General features: G+C 43.8%; 1 protein-coding gene across 2 annotated transcripts in view; it reads right to left on the minus strand.

The window, feature by feature from the left end:
* MAGI3 (membrane associated guanylate kinase, WW and PDZ domain containing 3) overlaps positions 1-15720 on the minus strand; it is a 1323293-nt gene that overhangs the window by 555000 nt on the left and 752573 nt on the right. For both annotated transcript variants that reach the window (XM_086923326.1, XM_086923327.1), the window contains exon 9: positions 13813-14001. In XM_086923326.1, coding sequence (XP_086779452.1) covers positions 13813-14001 — 189 coding nt within the window. The remainder of the gene's footprint in view (positions 1-13812; positions 14002-15720) is intronic.

Below are 15720 nucleotides of genomic sequence, written 5' to 3' on the forward strand. Positions count from 1 at the left end.
CCTCACACACCCTCACCCTCACACCACCTCACTCTCACACACCCTCACCAGCATAACAAAACATAGCATAGCGTAACAAAACACAGAATAGCATAACAAAAAAAGCATAGGAAATCAAAACATAGCATAACAAAACAAAGCATAGGATAGCAAAACAAAACATAGTATAACAAAACAAAACATAGCATTGCAAAACACAACAAAGCATAGCATAACAAAACACTGCATAGCAAAACAAAACATAGCAGAACAAAACATAGCATAACATAAAACAAAGCATAGCAGAACAAAACAAAGCAAAACATAGCATACATAACAAAACATAGCACAGCAAAACATAGCATAGCATAACAAAACATAGCATAGCAGAAAAAAACACAGCATAGCAGAACAAAACACAGCATAGCATAACAATTCAAAGCATAGGATAGCAAAACATAGCATAGCACCTAATCAGATTTGTTACACGCAGAGCCTCAAGTAGAGTTCTTAGCCCAGTGAGCTGTCTTTGGCTAAGTGTGTAAATTGGTGAAGGGGAAACCCAGCTCGAAATGTAATCGCCTTTAATGCACATTTATATTCCAATGTCTACCTCTGCAGAACGGCCACGCGCAGGCTGCCTGCTGTGGGAGAAACGCATCTAAGAGCAAGGAAGTAATGTTTCACAAGTATCTTCCCAGGGTAGAAAATGCACCGAACTGTCACACTGGTTCTTCAAGGGGAGTATGAAGAAAGCTTATATGAAAAGAAAAAGCATGTGACAACTGTAATAACTCGAGATTTCAGAGTTGGTGGGAAGGGAACTGGATGCATTGATAGAGTGCAGGGGAGTTTCACCTTTCGATCCCACGACGGAGCCCACATGCAATCCACCCTGAACTTAGTTGGCAATGGCCAATCTGGTGGAATCTGCAGGCCGAGTTTAGGTCCTGCAGGGCCAACTCCATTTTTCATCCTTCTGGGATTACTTAACTGGAGTAATTAAACCGGTCAATTGTAAGAACTGGAATTTACAGAAGCTCGACCTAAAAAATTATTTGGTATTATGCACGCTGCAGACAGATCAAAGTACTATAAAATAGCAGTTTTTGGAGGAGTGTCACTGTAATTTACTGGCTCCTTGGTGGCATGGCTATGTTCGCAAACCCAATCTGAAGTGAGTGGGGTGGTACAGTCGCACAACATTCACCCTTTGTTAGAACAAACAGCGCCCGAACCTTGGGTAAGCGACTCATGAGATGCTTCTGGTAACCAGAGTTTAAGTCTCTCTTTCGCCCATGGCTACTACTCCCAGATAGACACCGACACAGACTCCGAAGCTCGCAGCTACGTCCCAGAGTAACTATTGGGAAGCAACCCCTTACCGCCATAGACATGAGTGGCCAACACTCACGTCTCCAAAATATGGCATTATCAATATAAATCCCATTGAGAAAAGGGATTTTACGTCCGGCACCTAGTTGTATTAGAGTGCATTAGTCAACAGCCACTCAGAGACGCATGACCCATAGCCCAAAAGTTATTTCTGTATGCAGTGCCAGGCGCCTAACCTACTCTGAGCAGACGGGCACCACGACCCTCCTTGGACAACCCTCTCCCAGCCCCATGGGCCTCAGCTGATTGTTATAGATGATGAGGTAGCTCAGCTGAGAGTCCACTAAAGAGAACAAGCAGTACGGTGCAGGTCTCGTGACAATTTAGCCTTTCATCACTCTGAGGTTGATCAAATAGATATGATTATGCTTGTTATTATTAAAATCTATTATTAAATGAGGTGGATACAGCACAGTTTGTGATGTGAGCTATGCCCAAGCACAGCTACCGTCAGTGTGCAGGTTCCACGTTTACACACATTATTGAAAGGAACATTGGTATAGCCTCCAATTGTTGCATTCAATGACGGACGTCAACAAAAATACTTCAAATATGCTACGAGTTTCATTCTCGTTTTAGAGGCATTTAATCAGATGCAGACATTTCAACTGCTTTCCTCCCGGAAGAAACCTCTGCATTTGCTTTTCTTTTATATGCGAACGTCCAGGGAACAGCAACACTTTCCAGAAGTAGGCTGGCGACTCCTCGAACATCGTGCTCCTCAGACTGCTCGGCGGAAAGGGCCGCTCTCAGCACACCTTCATCCATGCAAAGGTGGTTCAGTCCAAATGCTCTTGGAGATACACTCGCCTAGCAAGCTAAAGTCAGGCTGCATCGGAGGGCCGGAGATGTACGACTACCTCCAGCGTGAGGTAACAAGCATCTGCGATGCAATAGGTCTCGCATTTACGAGAGCGTGAGCTATTCGCATTGTAAATGACAATGCCTTTTATTTATGTTTTGGTTTTTAGAACAATAAATGACAATGGCTTAAACTCGCGTAAATAGATAGAGCAATGTGGCAGGCAGGGGGAGAAAAGCAAATGAGCAAAAGCAGGGCACAAGTTCTAAAAAAAAAAAATAAATGGGTGGGAAAACGCTAGTTAATCGGAATGCAAGTGGCATCATGGCGCGTGACATCGCGGAGTGTGACATTGCGTGCATGATATCACGGCGTTTGACATAAAAGGAAGTGGCATCATAAGAAGTGACATCAGATCTTGAACCCTCACATATATGTTTAGCAGGTCTATCATGAGTACATTTGAGCACATTTTGAGTACACAGGGAAACCCAACTGATTTAGGCAGAAGATTCACACTTTTGAAAGCTACACATAAAACAATATTGCCTTTTGTCAGCGTAAACTTCCTCTACCATTAGTGCTTTACAAGAAGAAATAATGGTACTTAAATTATTTCAACGCCTCCTCAGGGGTAGTGAGCACAATATAAATTACATTATTTTGTGTTAATACAGGGAAAGACCAACACATCTGACATTCTTACAGTGCATGCATATCTCCTAAACAGGGACTGAACAAAGTGAAAAGCTGCCTCTCTTAAGTATGTGTGCAGTGCTAAGAAGGTGTGAGTCTCTTTTTCCCCTCTGCTTCATTTGCATCAGATGTGAGGGTCCTGACTGCAACAAAAGGAGGCCTGTAGACCCCTGAAATTTGCCCTTTGTTATGGACCCAGCAGGAGTTTTGCGATCAAAAGCAGACAACAACTTGCAGGCGCTGCTGAATGGGTCCTGGTATTTGCAAATTACACCGGGACAAATTCAGCATATTTTTCAGTGAGGCCCAACTTCTTGGCAGGGTGGACGGCGTCCACCGCGTGTTCCCCCAACTTGCGCCCTTAGCGAGAGCAATATTAGGCTGGTGGTGAAAGCACACCCTTTACAGGTAATCGGAGCAGAGGAGCAAAGCGCAGCTCAGTAAAGCGTTCCAATACCTTCCGGTTTGCGGTTGCGGGAAAGAGTGTCCAAAGAGACATTTGGAGCCAGAGAATTTGTTTCTTTTTTAGATCCATTTCACATAGGAACACATTGCAAAAAGAGAGTAAGAGCCTCTTGTTGAAGTCACGGTTTTTAGCAAGTGAGCTGAGGGGCAAACCTAGAGCATATTCAGGTTTAACATAGATGTTAGTTCAGAAAATAAACACGCCAGATCCAGCGGAATTTTCATCACGCACCTTTGACCTCTCCTAAAAGCATCGCTGAGTTGCGCCCACATCTGTCTCCCATGGCCCCTGAAAAGCTCTTTATTTGCTATGAGTTAAACAAGCCAGTGCTCACAACTGCGCATGAGAGACCCCCTGCAGTAAGTTGAAGTTGGAGGAATTTATAGAGAGCTCGTACACCAGACAGGTTTCATGGCGCTAATCAGACCGGTAGCAGACCAGGGCAATACATTAGACCTCAAAAGCTTTAGTAAAAAGCCAGGTCTTCAGATTTTTACGAAACTCCATATAAGATTGAGAGAATCGAAGATAGTCAGGAAGAGAGTTCCAAAATAGAGGGGTCTCGAAAGAAAAGCTCAGCCCCCCATGTTTCTTCATGACAAACCGTGGAACAACCAAAAGGTTCTTGGAAGAGGAGCGTTAGTTTCTGGAGGGAGTGTAGGTTCTAAGCCTGGAAGCTACATAAGAAGGAGCTAAAACTACTAGTGATTTAAAAATAAGACAACCCAGTTTAAATAAAAATTGATGGATGACCGGTAACCAATGCAGTTGTCTCAAAAGTGGTAGAGCATGATGGTATCTAGACCGACTAAAAATCAGTCTAGCTGCCTGATTCTGAATGAGCTATAATTGGCATAATTCATAGGCAGGAATGCCGATATAAATTGAATTAGCATAATCCACCCGAGAGATGACAAGAGCAAGGAGAATGAATTTGAGAGCCTCAATGGTACAGAACCGGGCAACCTTTCGAATAGTGCAAAGGCACAAAAAACAAGATGAGACGACCATGCTGATTTGAGTGTGCATAGAAAGGTCTTCACTGATTTTTATACCCAGACTCTTTACAGATTTCATGGGAGAGGGAGCAGGGCCAAGAGAAGGAGGCCAAAAATTAGAAGACCAGGGATTGGAGGAGCCTCCAAATAGGACTAATTCCGTCTTATCGGGGTTTAGTTTAAGATGGTTTAAGCTCATCAAGTCCTGAATGAAAATCATGGTGTTCTGAAAATGAGAGAGTCAGGAGAGGCAGAAAACGTAAAAATAAGTTGGAGGTCATCAGCGTAATTGAACACTGTGACCTTCCGTTGACGTAAAGCAAAAATAAGAGGAAAAATATAAAGGTTAAAAAGAAGGGGGGAAAGGGCAGAACCTTGAGGAACACCACAGGTTACCGTCCGAGGGGGTAGAAGAAAAGGAAGACAGTTGAACAGTCTGATGGCGGTTCTCCAGAAAGGAGGAGATCCAACATAAGGCCACCTCTAAGATGCCAGCAAGCCGGACACGGTCGACCAAAAGAAGATGGTCGACCGTGTCAAAGGCGGCTGATAAATCGAGAAGTACAAGGGCCTGGATGGATCCATGATCGGCACCAACTCTAAGCTCATCCAAAACTGAAAGGACGACTGATTCCGTCGAGTGAGACGGACGGAAGCCAGCTTGATAGGGGTCAAAGTAATCAGAGGCCTCGATAAAAGAACTGAGGCAGTGAGTGACATGTCTCTCTAAAACTTTGCCTAAAAAGGGGAGCAGAGAGATGGGTCGAAAGTTAGATGGAATAGTCAGATCAGCGCCTACCTATTTCAAAACAGGAACAATCTTTGCTGATTTAAAAAGATTAGGGACAATGCCCATAGCCAAAGATTTATTAAGAAGGGCAAGAGGAGGGTCAGGACAGACCGAAAAAATCTCACGAAGAATGTGAGAAGGACAACTATCGGTGGAAGAGCCAGATTTCGTAGACCCCACCAATCTAAGAAAGTTCTCGGTCAAAATGGGTGGAAAACCAGTGAAAGAATGTACACTGGAAGGGGGTAAAGGAGGAGAGGGAATATGGAGTTTAATAGTACAGATTTTAGTGAAAAAATAATCATGGAGGGAGTCACAGTGATCTTGGGAAGGGAGATGTTTGGCAGTGACTCGATCAAGTTTAGAAAGACTAGTCAGAACAGAAAAAATTTCCTTGGGCTTATTAGGGGAGGATAGAATAATTGCGGAAAAATATTTGGTTTTAGCAGTAAGACCAGTAAGAATATCATGTTTAAATTCCCTCAAAGTTATAGAATAAACTATTTTATCAAGAGGATCATAACTCCGACGCCACTTACGTTCTGCCTGTCTGAGTTGAAGTTTCTTGGCTTGTAAGGCGGGGGAGAACCATCTATGAGTATCGTGAGATCGTTTAAGCCAAATTGACTTCCAGGGGACCAGGTCATCGCAAAATGAGGTAAGCCAGGAGTTAATGGCTAAGGCCTGATAATGCAGGGAAGAGTCTGAATAGTCGACGTCAAACGGACTAGTGGTGGAAAGCATTAAGCAGAGTGAGTTGATGTTTATTCGTCCCCAATTTCTAACCTTAATGTTGGTAGGTAAGGGAGTTCTAGTCATAGGATTGAGTAACAAGGAAAAGGAAACCAAAAAGTTTCAGACCACAGGCAGGAGAAGACCGAAAGTAAAGAGATATCTAGATTGGCCGACCAGATTTGGTCCAAAGTATATATGGACCAATTGAGTTAGATTAAGCTGAGTGAGCAAATCAGAAAACTCCTCAGAATGAGTGTCCTCCGAGGGGTCACCAGTCCAATAGTTGAAGTCACCTAAAATCACAATGCGTGAGTTGTTTACAACAAAATTCGCAAGGATCTCACCGACTAAAGAAGAAAAGGCGGGCATAGACTGGGGGGGACGATAAAACAACACACAAACTAACGGGGGGGGGGGACGGACATGGATTTCATGACCAGATAGTCAACCGCAGGGATAGTCTGTGAGGGTATTGATGGAAATGACCATCTCGAGTGAATGATGGCAGCCACACCACCCCCACTTTTACCAGAGACACGGTCAGAACGCAGGATGTAATAGTTTTCAGGGAGGGCCGCTAAAATATCGGCTAAAGATAGAGGAGTGAGCCAAGTTTCAGTGAGGAATAAACAATCGGGTTGAACTTGGTCGAGAAAACAAAACGTCTCAAACTGATGTTTGGGTAGTGAGCGAGTATTAAGCAGGCATGCTGAAAATACCTCGTGATTATCAGTAAAAGGAGCTGCTAATACATTTCCACTGTCGTTAGAGGCATAGACATCCCCAACAACAGAGACTGAAGAAGGAAGGTCAGAAGGACAGAAGAGGCCCATGGTGCCAAGCTTAGTCTGTAAATGTTTGGAGATAGGCCAGTTTACTTTGTACGCCATGAGTTCTAAGGGAGAATAGGTAAGAAATTGAGCAGCTCACGGGCCCCAGGCGGACGGGCGCAGACAAGCTTGCCTTTGGTGCACCGCCGGCGCACCCGTTGGGCGCGTCTGCTACGCGACCAGAATAACATGTGGGCTTTGTAGTCCACCAAAGTACTGCCTCAGGCCGAGCTCCGCCCCCCTCGTCCAGGTGGAGGATGGTCAGGTGACTAGTTTCATCACAAGCCCTCCGCTTGAACGGGAAACCCGGCGTCGGATCAGGCTGTGACGAAGAGGCACCGGCAGCGGGGAGGGAACTCTATCCAACGGAAACAAAGAGGTGAGCCAGAAATTAAAATGCCAGGGCTGCTGAGTCCGGTGGAAGGGAGTGCACAGACACGTGCCCGTAAGTAAAAATAAGCAAACAGGGCGGCTGAGTATAATCACAGAGACCCAGACTTATGCACCATGCACGGCGAAAGAAAGTAAAATAAAGAATTAAAAAAAAAGTTAAAATAAATACTGCACGGCTGGGCAAGAGGTCCAAGTAACATCTAGTCTTAAGTGCGGAGTAAACATTAAAATATCACACAGTCATTACCAATGGTCTGCGCGCGTCTGTAAGAGAAACTCATGAAGAAAATAGTGCTTACAGACTAAAGAAGACATTCAGTGTTACAATTGAAGTAAAAGGGTCAGTTCTCATGGGAGGTTACAAAGACAAGGTAGTATTAAGGAGGGACTAACAACCCTAATAACGAATCAGAAGCCAGCATTTACTAAGGACAATGACACAAGCCAATGACAAATATGGACGGGGCTTCAAGTATATACTCCAATATAGCATGGCTCACAGAGCAGTGCATGCGCTGCCCAGGCTCGACCTAAAAAGGGTAGTGGGCAGATAGCTTACCTCTGTACACAATGGTTTCGATCACTCGACCAATGTTTAAAAACCTGCCAGAGAGATTGCCATATACAACACAGACCTAGAGAAACCACACTGAGCAGCTCTGGTTCATTCAGGTGACGTGGCAAGCATAACATGTTCAGTCAATTATCGCGCAGTATAGCGCTGATACCGGTTTGCATTATGTGAACAATGAATGACAGCCTACAAATAGTGGGCTACCTTGCCAAGTCCAAGTAACTTGTTAGCAATCAATTCCCACTGAATCACAATAGAAGCTAAAATGAGCAACACCCTGCAACTTCAAAAGAGATGAGGCCGGCTAATCATGCACCCCAGCCACCACCCAGAAGCAAAGAGTAAACTAAGGCAAACACAGAGATCATTCATACACAGCTAAGCCAACAAACAAAAACTTAAAACATATCAGAAGTTCCCAAGGGACAGCTATGTGGGAGAAACACAACAGGCATGCCAAGAATACATCTCCATCTACTGAACACGCAGTGGCCTAAACAGATGCTAACAAACTGGTTGGACAAAGCTTCTTGCCAAGTGAGTATTCCTCCTGTTCTAATAATGAAATAGTCACTTCCAAAATACACAATAAAGAACTGCTATGTGGAAAGTCTGGCCCAGTCTGATAACATGTTCTGCTAAGTGTATAGACCAATGCAAACACAAACATATGTATTGCTCGGTCAATAACATTCTGTCAACCTATTAATCTTAAATTCAGCACAGCAAATCAGTGCACAAAGTACTTTTGAATTTAATGTTCACTAAGCACTAAGTCACACGCAGAAAGTGGTAAGCTAAATCGCAACTGGAAATATTATAGGTTAGCATAAGAAACTGCAGGTCTCAAGAACTCTCTCTTAATCAGGTCCATACCTGCCAGACGCAAGGACATACACCCACATAAAATATTGAAGTACTATAGTATTTTTGTATTGCAGAAAGACTTCCATTAAACATCCACACATGACTTCTTGCATGGGATCCACAAACAGTTGGCTAATATCTCAGCTTTAAAATGCATAGCATAATCTTGTCAGTAGACAGCAATGAACTGGGCTCACAATCAACCTATGTTTGATACTCTGTTTAAAAGAAGCCGGCCATCCAGCAACTCAACCAAAATGGCATTTGCTTTGTACTGGCATGATGGAAGCTTTTGCATAGCGCCTTTTGTTAGTCAGTAGAGTATATGTTAGATGTTCTTGAGATGTGAGCCATGATTTACATTCAGACTCTATTCACATGCAGGTCTAAATAAGGTCAACATTCAATCATTTTCAACAGCATCTCCCTGTGGTCTTCTATGATGGTTCATCACATGTGTGTGTGCAGGGGAGGAAGCAGTTGCTTGCTAGGTGTCTAGTACTTGGGTTTTGTCTCTGAATCAAGTAACATCTACAGAAAAGCAGTTAGTATTTATGCTTGGTGCCCTAAAGTGTAAGAGACGTAACATGTGGCAACAAACAATTTGCTAACATTGTTCAACCCTTAACCTGTGAGGCTTTTCCAGCACCAGGGCAGAGCCCTTTTTATGTCTCTCTAAGCCAACGCGCATGCGTTGTCTGCAAGACTTAAGTAAGGGGCTTTCAAAAATGCTCCCAAATGCTTTTCTAGGCGGATTGCCTACAGTGCATGTGTGCGGGCGTGTGCACATCGCACACCATTTGGCAGCCTGTGAGCCTCTCTCTGCACCTTAATTGACACATTTGGGATTTAAAAGCTTTCGAAAATGCAACTTGTGTAATACTGGCGTCAAACCCCACCTTGTGGCGTGACTGAAAGCTGCCTCTCAGTGCGGTGTATTTATATATAAGATGATGCACAGGTGTGTGTGTGTTTGTGCAACTGCCGCCTATTTCCACTACTGCCTTGTTTCCTACTGCAGGCAGGACGACGCGGACGGACGGGACAGTGGCGGATTGAGAACAGATCCTGTGCACACGCACGTATGGTTAATAGTCCCAGTATAGTGCCTGGGTTCTTTGCTCATAAAGAGTGAAATGCTTTGAAAAAAGGAAGCGAGGAATGTCAATGATTCGTGTGAATAAAGTTTTTATAAGTCAAACAATGGACAGTACGGTAAGGAGGTAGCCAGCCGACACGTGTTTCGTCACACCGTGAAGGAGGTGTAACTCATCAGGGCTTGTTGAATAAAACGAGGTGGAGAAACGACTCCAACCGCAAGTGCACAGGCGGTGAAACCGCCAAGGAGTGGTAGCTCGGGTCGGCAAGGGTAGTAGGGCCAGTGGCGTCCTGAAAGCCGGCTGAGCATAGAGGAGAGCGCACGCGATAAGTGCGAATGGCGGAGTAAGGAAAGTATCCGGGTACTTTCCTTACTCCGCCATTCGCACTTATCGCGAATGGCGGTTTCACCGCCTGTGCACTTGCGTTGGAGTCGTTTCTCCACCGCGTTTTATTCAACAAGCCCTGATGAGTTACACAAAAAAAAGACTAAATGTATTCAAATTAACCTGGGGGGGAGCTTTTCGTTAACTGATATGACGAATCCAGTAAATTGTGTGGCCTGGGAAAATAAAGGGAAGATGGTGTGCTAAGACGAACAGGGTAAAGTTGTCCACACAGCTATGGCCTTCCAAGCACGACAACCAATGATTCACTACTCCTGTCTTCTTTGTGCACCACCAGCGCAACTATACCGACCAATAAAGAGACAGACAAACAACACTTTAAGCAAGAATAATAAGGCGCTTCTAGTGGAAGTAGATACACAGGCTTAGAAATATGTCCTAGCTTAGTGGGCCATTGGAGATCTGTCACTGATATTCAGCATGCAGTTCAAGGTTCAGTAAAAATATAACCTTATTTAAAGCTATCTGAAAAGATTTTTATAAAAGGTAGTTACCCAAATATGCAAAACAATATGGAATGTAGACAAGTGGTTTAGAAAACAGCCGAGTAAAAAATATTGCGTAAGGAAAAAGATTGCTAACATAATTATTTAATCATTTGTCTGCCTAGAATGTTATAAAGCGCTGAAAATTCAATAAAGTTTATGCAATGATAACGTCTTTGTGCTGTGTCTGCGCTGCCGCCCCATGAATTCTATGCGATGTGCAGCTGAAGGCCACTCTCAATAGTTCTGCTTTATAGCTTTATGTTTCTGTTCTCCACAACACCCACTGCTTTACAATTTGTTGTCCTGTACGAGCTAACTGTTTTCTCCACGGGGTGGTATCTCAACACACAGCTTTCTCGCTATTTCTCACAGGCACCAAACCTTGCTATTACCACAGTGACAACAGTTGGCAAAAACAGTAGTTCAAGGTCTTTAAGTCTACTCCCCATAAGCATGCCTTCCTGACTACTCTTTCGCTGAGACTATGGAAGGAGGCACTGGAGCCAAAACAGTTGCTAGTGCTCTGCCACATTCATCGTTAATAATCTGGTGTGGCGAAAGTAAAGCAAGCGGCAACCCCACTTCGAGAGAAGGTTCACCATCTAGTACAACACAGAGTAACCCATTCTCTCCCAGAGATCCTATGTTTGTCGGGCACACTAATCCATATTTCATCCGATGGGCCAAAACATCAATAAATAATTTGGCAACAGGGTGAGTAGAATTGGTCTGAAGAAGCCAGGGCTGTCCTCTAGGAATTAAATCACACTAGCTGAGTATAGGGTGCCAGAGGGCGCTGTCATGTGGCTAGACAAATTAAGCAGAAAATGAAAGTTAAGTAACTGAGGTGGCCAGAATACTTAACCTTAAGAGAAGGTGTGCCCTGACTACTAGCTAAAGTTACTCTCACTAAACCAAAGGGGGAACTTGGTGTAAGTAGAATTTTTTTGAGCGAACTGTGTTGCACTAGAAGGCATGATCCAGAGCTTTACGGCATTGGTAATCCTACAAAGGACTGGATGGCAGAGGTGACACCACCTAGATACAGACAAGGAATTGATTTAAGGTTAGAAAAACCACACATAATTGAACATTTAGGTTGAACTGTTTTATGCATTATTGGTTTATATCACTAGTTCTACATAGGTGGTATTACTGAATCCTCCTTGTATAATGGTGGTCTATATGTTGAAAGTGGAAAACGTAATAAAAAGAAGCTTTAAAGATTTACAGCCATACAATAAGAAATTGTTGGCCACCCAAGAAGAACTCACAGAAAACAAATACCAAATGTTTGCCCTCTGTACACACTACAAACACAAAGAGAGGATGGAAGGAGCATTGACACTTTTCAGACCCTAACCCCCAGTCACAGGTCTGGGTTAAATCCATCATCGTTCTGTAGCTCACTTTGCCACCCCACTTCAGACACAGCTATATATGCAAATCAGTCTTGACCCTGTGCCTCATGGGAACAGTCCAGCCCGAACTACCAAGCCATGTCTTCCCTGGACCAGGAACAAGCATCCTGGGACCGGTTACGGGCTAACAGCCTCATCAGCCAGACTAGATTGAATCAAGTGGCAAAGTGAGCAAGGGACCCATGTCTGGGCATACCCTGCCAATTTATGGCGAACAAAGCAAACACAAGGAGCCAATGAACAGAGCACTGAAACCTTTCAGCACTCACCACAGGGCACAGATCTGGGTTGAATCCATCATTTTTTAGCTCACGTTTCCATGGGATGGGATGGGTATGCCAAGATGTGGGTCCCTTGCTCACTGTGCCACTGGATTCAAGCTAGCCTGGCTGATGAAAGGCAATACCCAGAAACCGGTCCCACGATGCTTGTTTCCGGTTCATGGAGGACCTGGCTTCCATGAGGCACAGGGTCAAGACTGATTTGCATATGGCTGGGTCTAAACTGGGGTGGCATGCTGAGCAAAAGAACGATGGATTTAACCCAGATCTCTAGACTTGGGGCGAATGTATGATTTATTCAGCATTCCATCCATCATTTGGTTGCGTAGCACTCTGTACACACTAAACACATATTGAGAAGGCCGTCAATACACCCGGGATGTGGGAACAGTAGGCCGCTCTAGCAAAGCACATTTTAGCATCAACCATCATAAATTCATGTTTATGTCCGTCTCTACAATAATCATGTCTTCCTTCTCAGATTTAATTTCAAACCTAACACAGTCAAAAGCACATTCATAGGTCATACGAAAGGAAGACACATCAACATGTTATCAGTACAATGAAGACACTCTACATGATTTCATTTAGAACACAACTCATTGGAGAACCTCAAGTAGACCATCTAAAACAAATAGACACTTATTAAATAGGAAAAGGGGGATAAAGAATGAAAGGAAGGAGGGAGAATAGATAGAAAGATAAAAATACAGAAAAAACAAGGGCGAGTGGAAGCAAAAGAGCAAAGAAAAAGGCAGAATGAAGGACGTTAACACAACAGTGATTACTGCTATTCTAGTCGGTACTGGGGTTGACAACATATCACACCATTTAAGATTAAAAAAATACATATGCTGGTTATATCTCCGAATGCACTAAATGTGATTAACGCCAGGGATGTTTTACGTCACTTTGTCTCTCAAACCAAACAGAATACATGGTTGTTCAAATGTACTTATCAATAAATTATGTAGATCCTCTTGATGAAATGTATTTAAGTATATGCCTTAAATTTGAGAGATTTAAGAAGGAAGCAAATACAACAAAATTTCATAGAGCAAGATGGGGAGGCGGAGTCTATCTTTTTGTGCGGCCAATCTATGGAAGCAAATGCCCTCAAGCATGAGACTCCAACCAAATCGTCTGCTGTTTAGGAAAACGCTGAAGACTTGGCTGTTCCCTCAAGACTAAAACCTTATGTTCTGGCTCTCTACTCAATCTCCTTCTGTTCACACACGCTCTATAAAATATCTATCCTATCCTATCATATAATATATGAGGATGACCTTTAGTATTTCTGGGTCAGCTGTTACTTGCAGCCCCTCCCTATGCCTTTAACTTCCTAGGTTTAAGAAAGTTCTAACCATCAAAGGCAAAGAAACCAAATGACTCACATCTAGTTGACCCTGGACTGATGGTCTACTGTGAGGGTGGCATCTGAGTCTGGAATATTAAAAATAGTTTCTCTAACACTTCAATACAGCAAAGATTATTGAAGCATAATGCAATGAATCCTTTTATAAGTTAATTATATCTTTTCCCACAGTGTTTAAATTCAAATTGCTGCTTTCTTAAAGATTTCCACAACTCACCAGGCGCGATCTTCCCATCCTGGGCAGCAGGTCCATCCTTGAGTACATTTTTTACTTGCAGGAATTCGTCTGGCCGGTCTCCTCCTATGATGGTGAATCCAAAGCCCATGGTGCTCTTCTTCAAGGACGTACGAATGACTGCCCCAATCAGCTGAGAGGGGTCCCTTGTGAACAAAGATGTTTCACAATCTGCACAGAACCAGAAACCAAAAAGGAAGTGGCATTTATGAAATGTACAGGATTGCTGTTCACAATTCACACAGCGTGTGCAGAGTACATATCAATTCACTAGTGGAAGGACATCCAGGTTTCAAACAAAAAGCATGAAAGCACATAAAACAAATTCAGCCATTCTAACCCATTATTTATTTGCAGCATTTTTGCTTTTTCAAGATAGATGAGACCAGGCATCTATATCAACTTTGCGCTCTTTTTTCCTAAAAACTAGTGGAAACTGTTATCACCTGTAAAAACCTTTCATAAATGCTGCTAAATCCAGTATGGGGCTTGGATCATGTATACATTACCTCTATGAGTGTCCGCCACACACACTTCAGTTTTCTAGTGTTTATTCCAGCAGATGTTTATTAACTTATAAATTCACAGAGTATTGCCATCATGCTGTGTATGCTCTCGAGGCTGCTAAAATGGGGTGGTTATGAGTGCATCACTGTCCATGTCAGCAGTGTCCATACAGCCTGTTTTACCAATGCGCAGTGTCCTGTGGTGCTTCGCAGTTATCCACGTCTGATGTTTCCCTAAGTAGGTTGGATGCTGCTATAAGATTCTACTAGATGATACTTTTTCAAGACGGCAGGCATGTGCATCTGTAAAGGATCAGGGAATGGACGGATTACTAGATGATACTTTTTCAAGACGGCAGGCATGTGCATCTGTAAAGGATCAGGGAATGGACGGACTACTAGATGATACTTTTTCAAGACGGCAGGCATGTGCATCTGTAAAGGATCAGGGAATGGACGGATTACTAGATGATACTTTTTCAAGACGGCAGGCATGTGCATCTGTAAAGGATCAGGGAATGGACGGATTACTAGATGATACTTTTTCAAGACGGCAGGCATGTGCATCTGTAAAGGATCAGGGAATGGACGGATTACTAGATGATACTTTTTCAAGACGGCAGGCATGTGCATCTGTAAAGGATCAGGGAATGGACGGACTACTAGATGATACTTTTTCAAGACGGCAGGCATGTGCATCTGTAAAGGATCAGGGAATGGACGGATTACTAGATGATACTTTTTCAAGACGGCAGGCATGTGCATCTGTAAAGGATCAGGGAATGGACGGTTTGGGTTTGTTAAAGGCAAATGGCAATCTGAAAAATGGTAAAAAATCGATTGGTTCAGCTCTTGACCAGGAGCGCCACTCGTACTGTGAAGTGCTGGGGCAAGGGAAGGGAACACCAAAAAAACAGAATAAAAAATAAATAAAATTGCACTTACCTGCTCCGACGGCTGCCGCCTTTCTCCCAATCCTACCGTCCTTGGCAGGAACCTGGTGCACACTGCGCAGGCTTCCAGCTTCCAATCCTAGCGCTGCTCACATGCTAGGAATGCCATTCCCAGCATGTGAGCAATGCTGGGATTGGTTTGAGCGCCTCGGTTCGGCGCTCATAGACTGGGAGCATGTGTTGGTTTCTCTCCCAGCTGTACAACACAGCTAGGTGGAGATAGGCTAAGTGCGCATGAGCAGTGAACCTCCCTGGTGCTTAAGTTGCATGGTCACTGTGGCTGTCCCCGCCTCTCCCTCGGCTCGGATGGCATGCATCCTGCAGGGCGCAAAATAAAGTGATAATTACAACGTTTTATTATCATTTTATTCATGTCCTTGCCGCTGCTGGCTTTCTGCAGGGGGGGGGGCGATGCTCCTCCGCCATAACGG

Source organism: Lissotriton vulgaris, chromosome 5 (genome assembly GCF_964263255.1).
Source record: "Lissotriton vulgaris chromosome 5, aLisVul1.2, whole genome shotgun sequence".
Taxonomy (NCBI): domain Eukaryota; kingdom Metazoa; phylum Chordata; class Amphibia; order Caudata; family Salamandridae; genus Lissotriton; species Lissotriton vulgaris.